This window comes from Oncorhynchus gorbuscha, linkage group LG09 (genome assembly GCF_021184085.1).
Source record: "Oncorhynchus gorbuscha isolate QuinsamMale2020 ecotype Even-year linkage group LG09, OgorEven_v1.0, whole genome shotgun sequence".
Taxonomy (NCBI): domain Eukaryota; kingdom Metazoa; phylum Chordata; class Actinopteri; order Salmoniformes; family Salmonidae; genus Oncorhynchus; species Oncorhynchus gorbuscha.
This window is the reverse complement of record NC_060181.1, coordinates 32920329-32936720: the sequence shown is the minus strand read 5'-3', so window position 1 is coordinate 32936720 and position 16392 is coordinate 32920329. Positions and strand designations below refer to the sequence as shown.

General features: G+C 46.7%; 1 protein-coding gene across 8 annotated transcripts in view; it reads right to left on the bottom strand.

Annotated features, from left to right (window-relative positions):
- Positions 1 to 16392, bottom strand: part of LOC124043411 (protein Jumonji-like) — a 109390-nt gene that overhangs the window by 7305 nt on the left and 85693 nt on the right. For all 8 annotated transcript variants that reach the window (XM_046361993.1, XM_046361996.1, XM_046361994.1 and 5 more), the window contains exons 7-13: positions 15279 to 15472; positions 10770 to 11979; positions 9763 to 10280; positions 7056 to 7148; positions 6818 to 6936; positions 3101 to 3171; positions 2372 to 2486 (exon numbers count right to left, since the gene is read on the bottom strand). In XM_046361993.1, coding sequence (XP_046217949.1) covers positions 2372 to 2486; positions 3101 to 3171; positions 6818 to 6936; positions 7056 to 7148; positions 9763 to 10280; positions 10770 to 11979; positions 15279 to 15472 — 2320 coding nt within the window. The remainder of the gene's footprint in view (positions 1 to 2371; positions 2487 to 3100; positions 3172 to 6817; positions 6937 to 7055; positions 7149 to 9762; positions 10281 to 10769; positions 11980 to 15278; positions 15473 to 16392) is intronic.

The following is a 16392-nucleotide window of genomic DNA, read 5'->3' as shown; positions in this document are numbered from 1 at the left end:
TCGGTGGCCCCATTCCGTGAGCTTGTGTGGCCTACCACTTTGCGGCCGAGCAGTTGTTGCTCCTAGACGTTTCCACTTCACAATAACGCTTACAGTTGACTGAGGCAGCTCTAGCAGGGCAGAAATTTGACGAACTGACTTATTGTAAAGGTGGCACCCAGGCTGTATCACCACCAGCAGTGATTGGGAGTCCCATAGGGTAGCACGCAATTGGCCCAGGGTCGTCCAGGTTTGGCCAGTGTAGGCCATCATTGAAAATAAGAATGTGTTCTTAACGGACTTACCTAGTTAAAATAAGGTTCAATAAATAAAATGACAGTGCCCCTTTGAAAGTCACTGAGCTCTTCAGTAAGACCATTCTACTGCCAATGTTTGTATATTAGACTGCATGGCCGTGTGCTCGATTTTATATACCTGTCAGCAACGGGTGTGGCTGAAATAGCCAAATCCACTCATTTGTATATATTGTGTACCTTTATCAAGCTATTTATAACTTAAGAAATGTCCAGATCACCAAGCCCATGATCAGCTAACTTTTTTTTTTACTTATATGTTGTAGCACATAGATACTGTTGTAATTGTTTGGTTACTCAAATATCACAAGAATACACATTAGACATGGCATTAGACAGAATTGGAAGAACATTTGCTTTAAAACTACAACATTTTCTTTGCACCCCATGACAAAATGTGTAGAATTGCAGGAAATATGCTTTAAACCGGAAATTCTCTCCACCAACAAGAGGGGCGTGAACAGTTTGTCTCATGACCAGTTCTTGTGCCCTTAGAAATAAACATGGCGTGTGCTGGACGGGGGGTCCCCGAGTGAAAATGTTTGGGAACCCCTGGCCTAATACATGCAGACACACCATGAAAAGATGAGGGGAACATTCATACTTCAAGAGAGAAGGCGGTCAATGATGTTGATTATGACTTGCCTTCATCTCAGGGACCTCCTAGCACATTGCTACTCACCTGTGTCACCACCAATGAGCAGGTAGAACACATGGGGAGGGAGGGGTTGGGCTGCTGGATGTCTACAGCCAATGCCCTTTCTCAACCCCTTCATTACCATTACATTCAAGTTTAGATGGAGTACACAAACAGTCACTGTCAGGTTTAGATGGAGTACACAAACAGTCCCTGTCAGCTTTAGATGGAGTACACAAACAGTCACTGTCAGGTTTAGATGGAGTACACAAATAGTCACTGTTAGGTTTAGATGGAGTACACAAACAGTCACTGTCAGGGACAGATGGAGTACACAAACAGTCACTGTCAGGTTTAGATGGAGTACACAAACAGTCACTGTCAGGTTTAGATGGAGTACACAAACAGTCACTGTCAGGTTTAGATGGAGTACACAAACAGTCACTGTCAGGTTTAGATGGAGTACACAAACAGTCACTGTCAGGTTTAGATGGAGTACACAAACAGTCACTGTCTGATGGAGTCAGTCACTGTTTAGATGGAGTGGACACAAACAGTCACTGTCAGGGACAGATGGAGATGGACACAAACAGTCACTGTCAGGTTTAGATGGATGTCACTGTCAGGTTTAGATGGAGTACACAAACAGTCACTGTCAGGTTTAGATGGAGTACACAAACAGTCACTGTCAGGTTTAGATGGAGTACACAAATAGTCACTGTTAGGTTTAGATGGAGTACACAAACAGTCACTGTCAGGTTTAGATGGAGTACACAACCAGTCACTGTCAGGTTTAGATGGAGTACACAAACAGTCACTGTCAGGTTTAGATGGAGTACACAAACAGTCACTGTCAGGTTTAGATGGAGTACACAAACAGTCACTGTCAGGTTTAGATGGAGTACACAACCAGTCACTGTCAGGTTTAGATGGAGTACACAACCAGTCACTGTCAGGTTTAGATGGAGTACACAACCAGTCACTGTCAGGTTTAGATGGAGTACACAAACAGTCACTGTCAGGTTTAGATGGAGTACACAAACAGTCAGGGAGGGGTTGGGCTGCTGGATGTCTACAGCCAATGCCCTTTCTCAACCCCTTCATTACCATTACATTCAAGTTGGGCTAATGCAAAGAGAATAAACATTGCCTTCGTAACAGGTCAAATACACAACACACTAATGTCTGTGGCTTTGCTGCCACCCAGTCATTTCTGGGTGGCTTTAAAGAGAGCCACTTTGGCATAAATACATATTTCCAAAAGACTGGCGTGTGTTCAAGGAGGATGGAATTTGATCAGCTAATTACAAGCCCGATCCGAGATGGGTGCTAATTCCACGTCACCTTAGAAAAACCACATATCTTTGTAATGTCCTTGTACAGTACACATTACCTGTGAGGAGGAAGAGAGACCCAGAGGTGATCATGTTGGGATACTTACCAAATGCAGTCAGCACCCGTGTGTAAGTAATCAATGTATGGAAGGCGGTTTTGGTCTCGAGACCAGCATGAGGTAGAAAAGACCATGCCAATGTTCAGCCAGGGAATGGTCACCCCTACGGAGAGACAGAGGAGTCCGTTTTAAAACAGCAGAGACCACAACAGGCCTCACAATGGGAAGATCTCAATACTCCTCGCGTCCTCTTTCCTCAGCTCTTTCTCAAAACCCATTGGAGGAAAAGGTCACAAGGGAGGGACCTCTGGCATTCTTATCCAATGGGTTTAGGGAAGGAGGCGAGGAGTATGCAACTAAGATCTTCCCATTGTCTACAGGAGAGAGAGGTGCCTCAGGGGTGAGGGTTTGTGTGAGAGAGGGGTTGAGGATCAGGGGTGAGGGTTTGTGTGAGAGAGGGGTTGAGGATCAGGGGTGAGGGTTTGTGTGAGAGAGGGGTTGAGGATCAGGGGTGAGGGTTTGTGTGAGAGAGGGGTTGAGGATCAGGGGGAGGGTTTGTGTGAGAGAGGGGTTGAGGATCAGGGGTGAGGGTTTGTGTGAGAGAGGGGTTGAGGATCAGGGGTGAGGGTTTGTGTGAGAGAGGGGTTGAGGATCAGGGGTGAGGGTTTGTGTGAGAGAGGGGTTGAGGATCAGGGGTGAGGGTTTGTGTGAGAGAGGGGTTGAGGATCAGGGGTGAGGGATAAAGTGAGGATCAGGGGTTTAGGGTAGAAATCTCACCGGGCACGGCTCCAAGATGCCGCAGAATGGATCCAGAATTATTTGGGAGGACAGTGAGGTTCCATCCATGTCTGAAACGGAGAGTGAACAGTCACTGTCAGGTTTAGATGGAGTACACAAACAGTCACTGTCAGGTTTAGATGGAGTACACAAACAGTCACTGTCAGGTTTAGATGGAGTACACAAACAGTCACTGTCAGGTTTAGATGGAGTACACAAACAGTCACTGTCAGGTTTAGATGGAGTACACAAACAGTCACTGTCAGGTTTAGATGGAGTACACAAACAGTCACTGGGTTTAGATGGAGTACACAAACAGTCACTGTCAGGGACAGATGGAGTACACAAACAGTCACTGTCAGGTTTAGATGGAGTACACAAACAGTCACTGTCAGGTTTAGATGGAGTACACAAACAGTCACTGTCAGGGACAGATGGAGTACACAAACAGTCACTGTCAGGTTTAGATGGAGTACACAAACAGTCACTGTCAGGTTTAGATGGAGTACACAAACAGTCACTGTCAGGTTTAGATGGAGTACACAAACAGTCACTGTCAGGGACAGATGGAGTACACAAACAGTCACTGTCAGGTTTAGATGGAGTACACAAACAGTCACTGTCAGGTTTAGATGGAGTACACAAACAGTCACTGTCAGGGACAGATGGAGTACACAAACAGTCACTGTCAGGTTTAGATGGAGTACACAAACAGTCACTGTCAGGTTTAGATGGAGTACACAAACAGTCACTGTCAGGTTTAGATGGAGTACACAAACAGTCACTGTCAGGTTTAGATGGAGTACACAAACAGTCACTGTTTTAGATGGAGTACACAAACAGTCACTGTCAGGTTTAGATGGAGTACACAAACAGTCACTGTCAGGTTTAGATGGAGTACACAAACAGTCACTGTCAGGGACAGATGGAGTACACAAACAGTCACTGTCAGGTTTAGATGGAGTACACAAACAGTCACTGTCAGGGACAGATGGAGTACACAAACAGTCACTGTCAGGTTTAGATGGAGTACACAAACAGTCACTGTCAGGTTTAGATGGAGTACACAAACAGTCACTGTCAGGGACAGATGGAGTACACAAACAGTCACTGTCAGGTTTAGATGGAGTACACAAACAGTCACTGTCAGGTTTAGATGGAGTACACAAACAGTCACTGTCAGGTTTAGATGGAGTACACAAACAGTCACTGTCAGGTTTAGATGGAGTACACAAACAGTCACTGTCAGGTTTAGATGGAGTACACAAACAGTCACTGTCAGGTTTAGATGGAGTACACAAACAGTCACTGTCAGGTTTAGATGGAGTACACAAACAGTCACTGTCAGGGACAGATGGAGTACACAAACAGTCACTGTCAGGTTTAGATGGAGTACACAAACAGTCACTGTCAGGTTTAGATGGAGTACACAAACAGTCACTGTCAGGTTTAGATGGAGTACACAAACAGTCACTGTCAGGGACAGATGGAGTACACAAACTTTCACTGTCAGGTTTAGATGGAGTACACAAACAGTCACTGTCAGGTTTAGATGGAGTACACAAACAGTCACTGTCAGGTTTAGATGGAGTACACAAACAGTCACTGTCAGGGACAGATGGAGTACACAAACAGTCACTGTCAGGGACAGATGGAGTACACAAACAGTCACTGTCAGGGACAGATGGAGTACACAAACAGTCACTGTCAGGGACAGATGGAGTACACAAACAGTCACTGTCAGGGACAGATGGAGTACACAAACAGTCACTGTCAGGTTTAGATGGAGTACACAAACAGTCACTGTCAGGTTTAGATGGAGTACACAAACAGTCACTGTCAGGTTTAGATGGAGTACACAAACAGTCACTGTCAGGGACAGATGGAGTACACAAACAGTCACTGTCAGGGACAGATGGAGTACACAAACAGTCACTGTCAGGTTTAGATGGAGTACACAAACAGTCACTGTCAGGTTTAGATGGAGTACACAAACAGTCACTGTCAGGTTTAGATGGAGTACACAAACAGTCACTGTCAGGGACAGATGGAGTACACAAACAGTCACTGTCAGGTTTAGATGGAGTACACAAACAGTCACTGTCAGGTTTAGATGGAGTACACAAACAGTCACTGTCAGGTTTAGATGGAGTACACAAACAGTCACTGTCAGGGACAGATGGAGTACACAAACAGTCACTGTCAGGTTTAGATGGAGTACACAAACAGTCACTGTCAGGTTTAGATGGAGTACACAAACAGTCACTGTCAGGTTTAGATGGAGTACACAAACAGTCACTGTCAGGGACAGATGGAGTACACAAACTTTCACTGTCAGGTTTAGATGGAGTACACAAACAGTCACTGTCAGGTTTAGATGGAGTACACAAACAGTCACTGTCAGGTTTAGATGGAGTACACAAACAGTCACTGTCAGGGACAGATGGAGTACACAAACAGTCACTGTCAGGTTTAGATGGAGTACACAAACAGTCACTGTCAGGGACAGATGGAGTACACAAACAGTCACTGTCAGGGACAGATGGAGTACACAAACAGTCACTGTCAGGGACAGATGGAGTACACAAACAGTCACTGTCAGGGACAGATGGAGTACACAAACAGTCACTGTCAGGTTTAGATGGAGTACACAAACAGTCACTGTCAGGGACAGATGGAGTACACAAACAGTCACTGTCAGGTTTAGATGGAGTACACAAACAGTCACTGTCAGGTTTAGATGGAGTACACAAACAGTCACTGTCAGGTTTAGATGGAGTACACAAACAGTCACTGTCAGGTTTAGATGGAGTACACAAACAGTCACTGTCAGGTTTAGATTGAGTACACAAACAGTCACTGTCAGGTTTAGATGGAGTACACAAACAGTCACTGTCAGGGACAGATGGAGTACACAAACAGTCACTGTCAGGGACAGATGGAGTACACAAACAGTCACTGTCAGGTTTAGATGGAGTACACAAACAGTCACTGTCAGGGACAGATGGAGTACACAAACAGTCACTGTCAGGTTTAGATGGAGTACACAAACAGTCACTGTCAGGTTTAGATGGAGTACACAAACAGTCACTGTCAAGTTTAGATGGAGTACACAAACAGTCACTGTCAGGTTTAGATGGAGTACACAAACAGTCACTGTCAGGTTTAGATGGAGTACACAAACAGTCACTGTCAGGTTTAGATGGAGTACAAACAGTCACTGTCAGGGACAGATGGAGGACAGTCATTCCACAGTGGCCAGTCAAGAGATATTGTTGGTCCCACTTTAAATAACGAGCAGCTTATAAAAGCCTTCATAAACACTACACAAATGTGTTACAAATGTATAACTGTAGGTCATGCTTTATAAAGGGTTCACAAATGTGGCATAACCGCCAATGTCAAATACAACATAACCCACTCTATGGCATAAGCACCAATACATATCAATAAATTGAGGCTTCACAAAGCATTCATAAATCTGTCATACTGTATCATATTTGACATAGCGGGTTATGAAACATTTGACATTGGTGATTGTCAGTTATGCCAAATTTATTAACCATTTATAAAAGCATGAGATATGGTCATAGATTAACACATTTATGTAGTGCTTATGAAGGCATTATGAAGGCTTTATGAAGCCAAACGTAATATAAAGTGGGACCATATTGGGTATTTCTATGTTTAGTGTGTGATGACATTGGGTCTTCTTACTTAGAAAATGGCTCGGACTTTCCCACAGGGAAGCCACTTCCGTGTGTGTTGGTGTCCACTTTCCCATAATGCACTGCCACATGGCAGTGCCTCTGCTCCACTATCCTCCAGTATTCTTGCTGTCAAGGAAGACAAAAAGGAGAAGTGAGCGGTCGATAGTGGGTGGTCGATAAAATATGCACACTAAAAAAAAGAAGAAGCTCAATTTACAGTAGTGACTAAGACATGCCATTCTTACCTCGACCTCAGCAGCACCGGGCTCTTTGTTAAAGCACATGGTCATGGTGTTCCTGGCTATCCTAAAGAAGTTGGTGAGAGATACAGATTTCCCCTGCAACACAAGATTGGCCACATAGTACAACTAGCATCAAACAGAGTCAGGTACCCTGTAAAAGCAAATACCAGCCTATGGACTTTAAGCCTTTAAGAGAAACATATAGCCATGCACACACCAGGGCTAAATTATGCAATGAAAAATGAAAGACTGGATGACCCGAGTGTACTGTATGCAAGTCTCTGCAGCTCCATGTCGAACGTTTCTGAGCATGACTAGCTAATATGAACCTTCCCCGGGATGCCTCGGCAGATTGGAGGGGCCATGATGGCGTGGTTAAAAACTGCCTGTACGGTCTCTGGGTTACTGTAATTGTACTGAGCTCACGTCTTATGGGTCTGCTTGTGTTGGGGAGGGAAAAGATTAAAATGGAATCCAGACCAGAACGGCGTTTGAGATGTCATGATCACAGACACACAGCAGGCTAGGGTTAGAAACTAGATTACATCACACCTCCTCTAACCTGTACCCCCGCACATTTACTCAGTACCGGGCCACCTATATACAGCCTCGTTATTGTTATGTAATTCTACTGTGTTACTTTGTATTTTTTAACTTGATTTTTACTTTTAAACTATTTATTGAACTGCATTGTTGGTTATGAAGGGCATGTAAGTATGAATTTCACTAAGGTTTTTCACTGTAAAATTTCACCTGTTGTATTTGACGCCTGTGACATGATTTGAGAAGAGCAGCAGGGGGAGCGTCTGGGTCAGGAAGCTGTCGTTTGTGTGTGTGTGTATTCAGTTGAAGTCGGAAGTTTACATACACCTTAGCCACATACATTTCAACTCAGTTTCACAATTCCTGACATTTAATCCTAAATTCCCGGTTTTAGGTCAGTTAGGATCACCACTTTATTTTAAGAACGTGAAAAGTCAGAATAATAGAATAGAATGATTTATTTAATCTTATATTTCTTTCATCACATTCCCAGTGGGTCAGAAGTTTACATACACTCAATTAGTATTTGGTAGCATTGCCTTTAAATTGTTTAACTTGGGTCAAATGTTTCAGGTAGCCTTCCAAAGGTTTCCACAATAAATTGGGTGAATTTTGGCCCATTCCTCCTGACAGAGCTGGAGTAACTGAGTCAGGTTTGTAGGCCTCCTTGCTCGCACACACTTTTTCAGTTCTGCCTACAAATTACCTATAGGATTGAGGTCAGGGCTTTGTGATGGCAACTCCAATACCTTGACTTTGTTGTCCTTAAGCCATTTTGCCACAACTTTGGAAGTATGCTTGGGGTTATTGTCCATTTGGAAGACTCATTTGCGACCAAGCTTTAACTTCCTGACTGATGTCATGAGATGTTGCTTCAATATATCCACATAATTTTCCCCTCCTCATGAATCCATCTATTTTGTGAAGTGCACCAGTCCCTCCTGCAGCAAAGCAACCCCCACAACGTGATGCTGCCACCCCCATGCGTCACGGTTGGGATGGTGTTCTTCGGCTTGCAAGCCTCTCCCTTTTTCCTCCAAACATAACGATGGTCATTATGGCCAAACAGTTCTATTTTTGTTTCATCAGACCAGAGGACATTTCTCTAAAAAGTATGATCTTTGTCCCCATGTGCAGTTGCAAACTGTGGTCTGGCTTTTTCATGGCGGTTTTGGAGCTGAGTGGCCTTTCAGGTTATGTCGATATAGGACTTGTTTTACTGTAGATATAGATACTTTTGTACCTGTTTCCTCCAGCATCTTCACAAGGGCCTTTGCTGTTGTTCTGGGATTGATTTGCACTTTTCGCACCAAAGTACGTTCATCTCTAGGACACAGAACGAATCTCCTTCCTGAGCGGTATGATGGCTGCGTGGTCCAATGGTGTTTATACGTGCGTACTATTGTTTGTACAGATGAACGTGGTACCGTCAGGCATTTGGAAAACGCTCCAAGGATGAACCAGACTTGTGGAGGTCAACCATTTTTTTCCTAAGGTCTTGGCTGAATTCTTTTGATTTTCCCATGATGTCAAGCAAAGAGGCACAGAATTTGAAGGTAGGCCTCGAAATACATCCACAGGTACACCTCAAATTGACACAAATGATGTCAATTAGCCTATCAGAAGCTTCTAAAGCCATGACAATTTAATGGAATTTTCCAAGCTGTTTAAAGGCACAGTCAACTTAGTGTATGTAAACTTCTGATCCATTGGAATTGTGATACAGTGAATTATAAGTTAAATAATTTGTCTGTAAACAATTGTTGGAAAATGACTTGTGTCATGCACAAAGTAGATGTCCTAACCGACTTGCCAAAACTAGTTTGTTAACCAAAAATTTGTGGAGTGGTGAAAAACAAGTTAATGACTCCAACCTAAGTGTATGTAAACTTCCGACTTCAACTGTATGTGTGTGTAGGCCGAAGTGTGGGCAGGGTTGACACAGAGAGAGGCAGGGCAGGGCAGGGCAGAGAGATGTGGAGTAGAGAAGCAGAGGCCTGCTGTCTGTGGCTCCATTTCAACCAGCTCAGCACTGACCTACATTCCATCACCTAGAACAACAGAATAAAGCAAGCAGGACTGGAACTAGATGACGTGGGAGGCGTGAGAGGAATGAACAAAAACACAGTTTTAAAAAGGATGTGCATTGTTGTTTCCTGTGCCTCACCTTGTAAATACACTTGTGCTGGTCACTGAGAACACCTTTCTCCATATCCGCCTCCTCTTCCTCCTGCTGTGTCTTGTCCCCATTATTCTTTTCCTGAGCGAACAGCCTCCGGCGTCCCACCTTCAGCTGCTGACTGTCCAGCTCCTTCAGCCGGCTGCACAGTTGACCGTTGCTGCGCTGCACGAGACTGCCGGCCAGCCCGTTCTTAGGCTCGTAGCGCGGCAGGGCCAGGTTCCTCTCTGTGTGGCCCTCCAGGGGCCCCCTGAGGCGTTCCAAGCCCTCCTTCTCCTGCAGCACCTCCCTCTCCAGGCGTTGGTGCTCCTCGGGGGACAGAGAGTCATACGACAGCAGGTACTGGAGGTAGGACTCCTGCAGCTTGGCCAGACGGTCCTGGGCTGACTTGGGGATCCGCAGCAGATCAGCCAGTTTACTCCACTTCTTCAGGTCCATCACCTGCTGCATGCCTCCCATGTCATTAATCAGCTGGAAGAACCGAGCCAGGTCCACCTCGCAGCCACCTGGAGGAAGAGAGGGAGATGGGGTCAGATACAGGGTTAAGCCTAACCCAAACCCCACAGTCGCCTGGGGAGAGAGGAATGGGTGAGGGTCAATGGCCACGAGTTTAACACATTGTCGATAGTCATAGCATCGGCCGCATTCTTATACAGACTCAAGCATTTATTTCAGTCAGATAAACAGCCTCTTTCAGTGTAAAAACAGTGAGAAATCTAAGGTGTCAAGCAACATGCTAGGTTGTGGTTTTACTGCCTCACAGACATACATCTGAATATTGTTATTGACATCTGCAGTAAAAATACCAGATACCATTGGTGGAATGCAACAAACATTTTGTTGTGTTGTCAATACCTTCGAGACCCAATGTTTGCAAAAGCGGTTTGTTTTGCCTTATATGTGCGTTTGACTGTCAGACCAACCAACGACCAGGGGGGTCGGGTTAAGTGTGTGTGTGGCTGGTAAAGTAGGGACAGTCTATGAGTTAGACTCACCGATGAGCGGGGGGTCTTCCATGGTGATGGCCTGAGATTTGAGATGCTTCTTGATGCAGGCTAGCCTCTGTACGTTGGGGCCCCAGCGACGGCCCAGCTTGTGGATGCGCTGCACCTGGGTCACAAAGCGCATCTCATCGTTCAGTTTGCACTCTGGGCGCCAGTCAGCCGGGGGAACCACCCGACACAGTCCGCACGGCTCCGCCCCCTCCCGCACAGAGTCCAGGTACACCAGGGGGTCCTGGAACTCCCGCTGGGTGGGACAGAACACTGGCGCCTCACCCAACGCCGCCCAGCTCACCCTGCTCCTCTCCGCCCTCTCCCTCTCTCTCTCCCTCTCCTTCTCCCTTTCCCACTCCCTGTCAGGCCGGGGCTCTGCTGGTTTGTGAGGGATATGTCCAGGGTTGTGTCCAGAAGTGTGGCAAGGGGATTCTGAGGTAGTTGAGCGGTTGTGGTTAGGGTTAGAGGCAACCTGCCCCCGCTGCTGTGCTTGTCTGATGAACATCAGCTTGCCGGCTGACGCCCGCTTGGGCCGTTGACGCTCTGGCTCTGGATTGGCTGGTGGTGTGGCGGGAGGAGTCGGGGGAGGGGGTGGGGCTAGCAGGGTCGGGGGAGGGGTGGTTTCCATGACAATGTGTCCGTTGGGGACCAAGGTCTTGTCCTGACATGCTTTCTTACTGCGTGTTTCCAGAGGGCTGGTCTGGTGCTGTTTTGTCTTGTTAGGGTTGGGGTTATTCTCCAGGATGACCAGCTGACCCTGGGAGTCAGCCACCGCCCCGATGGCTGCTACCGCCACCTCCAGCCTCCGCTTGGAGTTCCTCAGCCCCTCACGCCCCTGCCTGCCCAGCTCCTGCTTGGCACAGTTGCGACCGTTGAGGCGCACACCGCCCCCGTTAGCCACCTTGTACACCCCATTGGATAATAGCACCTGTTTGCGTGTTTTTGCTTTGCTATTCTGGGCTTTTCCTGAGTTGGAGAGGGGGAGTCGCTGGTGGCGGTGGTGATTGTTGCTATTGGCTCTATGGGAAGCAGCAGTGCTGTGTTTGCGGTGGTTCAGTTTGGTTTTCTTGACCAGTTCTCGTTTTGCTTTGGTGTATGTGACTTGGCCCTTCACAGTTTTGGACGGCAGTCTGAAGTCTTTCGTTTTTTGGGCACCGGCCGTGTGCACGCCTGGCTGGGAGAGCCGTGTGACGCCGTTCACTTTAAAGACCTGAGAGCGAGAGAGAGAACGAGAGAGAGAGAGAGAGAGAGAGATCAGAAACATTTGTTCATAAACATTCTGTGTTCTAACACACACTCTCTCTCTCCCTCCGGAGCTGTGGCTTCACATTGAAGAAGTAAAATCTAGTAAGCAAACATTTTAAACTGAAGCCTATACAAGGGTTGTTGTACTTTTAAATCTGCTATTGTAGACAAACACTCCTCACAGGGAAAGAAAACTAAACAATGTTAGCTTCAACAGCTGAAAAAAGCCATCCCGGCCCAAATAGGAGTGAGGCTTTAATTTTAGAGCCAACTGCTGTATGTAGAGAACACTACATAAAAAAGGTTACGACTTGAAACTCTATCCCAGCACATGAAGACAGTTTTATTTGGTATAGTTTCCTTAAGCTCTTTAATTCGCCTTTAATGCCTCGAATAAAAGTGTTTTTACCCTGCAGATCTGAGAACCCCTGCTGAACATGTGAGCTCTGAAATGTAGCTAGCTTAAGTTACATCGGGGGGCCTCACTGGCTAAACGCAGCTGGGGGAATGAAGCCATCCAGACCCACCAGCGCAAGAAGCAGAGTTGTCTCCCTCTCTCTGTTCCCTCTGCTGCCCCCTGAACACCTCTGCATTAGGAGTATAATACAGCTGCAACCCTGCTTCTATCAGGTACAGCCAACACAAAGAGAGGCTATTAAAAGATAAGGGGAGTGAAATGTGACCCCCTTCATAAATCCTGCTCCCCTCAATAGTGGAAAAATACACACAGACAGAGAGAGAGAGAGCGAGAGAGAGAGAGAGAGAGCGAACCCCATCGCCCCGGCAGGCCAGAGTGATGGATGGCAGAGTGGCTAAACGCAGTGTTATGTCTGCCAGGGTCTCAAAGCAGCACGATGCCAAAGACTCAACAAATACATCAGATTCTCAACTCTAGAGGGATAGAGCTATAACCAAAGACAACATCAGATTCAGAGACTTCTGTCTGCAGAATTTAAACACCTTGCTTAAGGGTTAAACTCATCCATTTTGCCTTCACGACCAAAATAATAGAACAGAGAGCCAGTGGGCCAGCTGTGACCAAAACAGATATGCTGACAAAGGCACAGCGGGCTGGGTGGTGGTTGTCTACTTTAGTTTCACCACTAGAGGGCTCACTGGCTCTACTCTTCTGCACAACTCTCTCAAGGGTTGGTGTGCATGTGAGCAGCGGCCTTTGCTCTGTAATAGTCTGGTCTGAGACAGAGAGGAGCGAGAGAGAGGAGACGGGCTACATCCCAGCCCTGTGGAGAAGGTGAAGGTCCCTGTAAGAAGGCACTGAAAGACTGGTGAAGAAAAAAAAATAAAGAAAAATCATTACAGGAAACAGACAGAGTAAGCGAGGGAGAGGGAGAAAGAGTGAGGGAACAAGAGAGAACAGAACCACAGCCAACTCTCTGAAGTGGATTTTGGTCCCATGTGAGTGGAAAGAGAGGAGGGGGGAGGCGGGGGATGGCTCAGGATGACATCATGTGTTGCTATAGTCCATCTGCAGGATGGCAGGAAGATTAAACACGGAACATCTGCAGCTCAGCGGCCCATAGGAAGAGGACGGATCTACAGCAAATCAGCTGCTCATAGGAACAGACTGGATCCACTGCAGCTCAGCAGCCCATAGGAACTGACTGGATCCACTGCAGCTCAGCAGCCCATAGGAACTGACTGGATCCACTGCAGCTCAGCAGCCCATAGGAACAGACTGGATCCACTGCAGCTCAGCAGCCCATAGGAACAGACTGGATCCACTGCAGCTCAGCAGCCCATAGGAACAGACTGGATCCACTGCAGCTCAGCAGGCCATAGGAACAGACTGGATCCACTGCAGCTCAGCAGCCCATAGGAACTGACTGGATCCACTGCAGCTCAGCAGCCCATAGGAACAGACTGGATCCACTGCAGCTCAGCAGCCCATAGGAACAGACTGGATCCACTGCATCTCAGCAGCCTATAGGAACAGACTGGATCCACTGCAGCTCAGCAGCCCAAAGGAAGAGATCTAGAGCTCAGCAACCAATTTGAAAAGACTGGATCAGGAAGCGTAACCGTGACTCTTCCAGCGCATAGAGAAACGGACACACTTATCAATTTAAAAAAAACACAAACAATGTAGCACTCAAAAGTACATAAAAACAAGCACATCAATGTGATAGCTGAAAAGATGGTCTTCGAGGTCTGTCTACATGAATAGTCTTCAGCATAATGACTTTTAAATCAGAGACAAAGGTCAACAGGAGACAGGAGCAGCAGCTTAATTTTCCTGACCAAATAACATCCCCCAGTTCAGATTTCACAGAATATCATTGGCTTGTGCTAACTAAATGCTGTATAAACCAATGGGTTCTTGTATGATAATCATTTGAACTATGGCGGATTCCCTTCCACAGACTAGGGATCATGATCGCGTTGCTATCGGCCAGGGGATTGGATATCGCTGATGCTGCACTCTCACAGTTAATATCAGAAGACTAAAAATGTGAATGCCTCAAAATGATTGGCGCTCTGTTGCCAAGGACGGTGAATCTGCCAGTACAACACATGAGCACACACACAGGGAGACAGACAGAGAGAGCGAGAGACAGAGAGAGACAGAAAGCAGAGAGAGGGCAGAGGGCTAGAACAAAGGCCAATCACTTCAGCGTAGTTTGTCTTGGCTCTCCCCTGCTCGTTGAGATTCATTGTTCCTTAATTAGTCAGTTGGCGGCACTTAAAACCGACAGGCCCGGCATCGACATGAGACAGCGTGGCCCGGCTCCGGTGTACCGGCTGTCTGGGGGAGCCGAGCTGCCGGTCATGATGCTGTTCTCTCTGACGAGAGGCAAAGCCCCCAGTGCTCCCCTCTGATTAGCTCATGTAACTGTCAGAACCACAATGTGCATTTTAAACCGGGCCAAAGGTACTCTCCCTCCTCACGTCATCCCCTCCTCCTCTCCTCCTTAGCAGAGCTCCTTCTTGGACAGGAAGGCAGCTTTGACAGCCCAGCTCCAGTAGTAAATATAGTAGCAGACTGCGTCTGTGTAATGATTGTGTTTCAAAGGCAGGAGAGGAAAGGAGCTCAGGGATTTCACACCGAGCATGCTGCTGTTACGTTACTATATTAATAATATGTCACCGTTCATCGTCGTCACACATTACTGCTCGTCTAATGATAATGTCTGCCCTCGCCTGGTGGTTACTGAAGCATGCTGGTCAGCCATCTTTATGACCGTTATAGAGAGTCACATATTAGACAAATTAACCAAGCATACTGTTCAGGTATAGATGCAGTACCTGCTTGCGGGGCTCCTCTGCAGCCCTCCTGTGAGGCAGTCCATTGGTAGTGTGGCCCCTGGCTGTGGCCTCTGGCTGGCTGAGGGCCTGCTCCCTCCGGGCCTCGGCCCTCTCACTGCGCTCCCTCACCTGCACCCACTCCTTCCCTCTGAGCTTGTGGCTGTCCCGGGGCGACTTACTGTGGCCATTCAACACTGAACAGGAGAGAAAAGATGATATTAGATCAGTTTAGAAGGTTGAACACTGGACCAAAAGTAGAGAAAAGATGATCTCAGATCTGTGTAGAAGGATGCTGCGGTGTTACAGTCTGAACTTAAAATGTCAAGGGGTGTGAGTTTTTTTTCTGAAAGCACTGTGTATCAAAACCTCAACAAGAATTTATAGCGTCAATGAAATATTTTCTCCAGTCTTGTACAGTCACTTGTGGGGAACATGATGTTGGTCAAGCACCAGACTACAGCCCTGCTAACCTCAGACTAGTGCAGAAACACCGATATTAACTGTCTGAACCATTCAATTAACACATATTCAATAGTTCTCGCTTCATATTTTATGAGGTTCACTTTATTTTTACAGTGTTTAAATATCAACCGTCGCTGACGTTTATAAAATGACATGGTCTCCCCCCCCCCACTCCATCTGCCAAAGTCCCTGGCGTTTTGAAAAGCTACCACAAAACGCAACTCAATAAAAGGTGTTTAATCTAGAAATGTAAACATGGCTGGGGTTAGTGAGGTGCAGGGTAATGAAAGCAGAGCTCTGTGGTTTCTCGCTCTCTCTTTCTCTGTGCCTTGCAGCTCATTTAAACTACTGGAGTCCTGCCCATGCTGCATTTTAAAAAGTGTCACATCTGACACACGGCATTATAGTGTACTGTACTGGCCAGGTCTAACAGTGGACTGAGAGACGGGCTTCTACGGTACAGGTCTAACAGTGGACTGAGAGACGGGCTTCTACGGTACAGGTCTAACAGTGGACTGAGAGACGGGCTTCTACGGTACAGGTCTAACAGTGGACTGGGAGACGGGCTTCTACGGTACAGGTCTAACAGTGTACTGGGAGACGGGCTTCTACGGTACAGGTCTAACAGTGTACTGGGAGACGGGCTTCTACG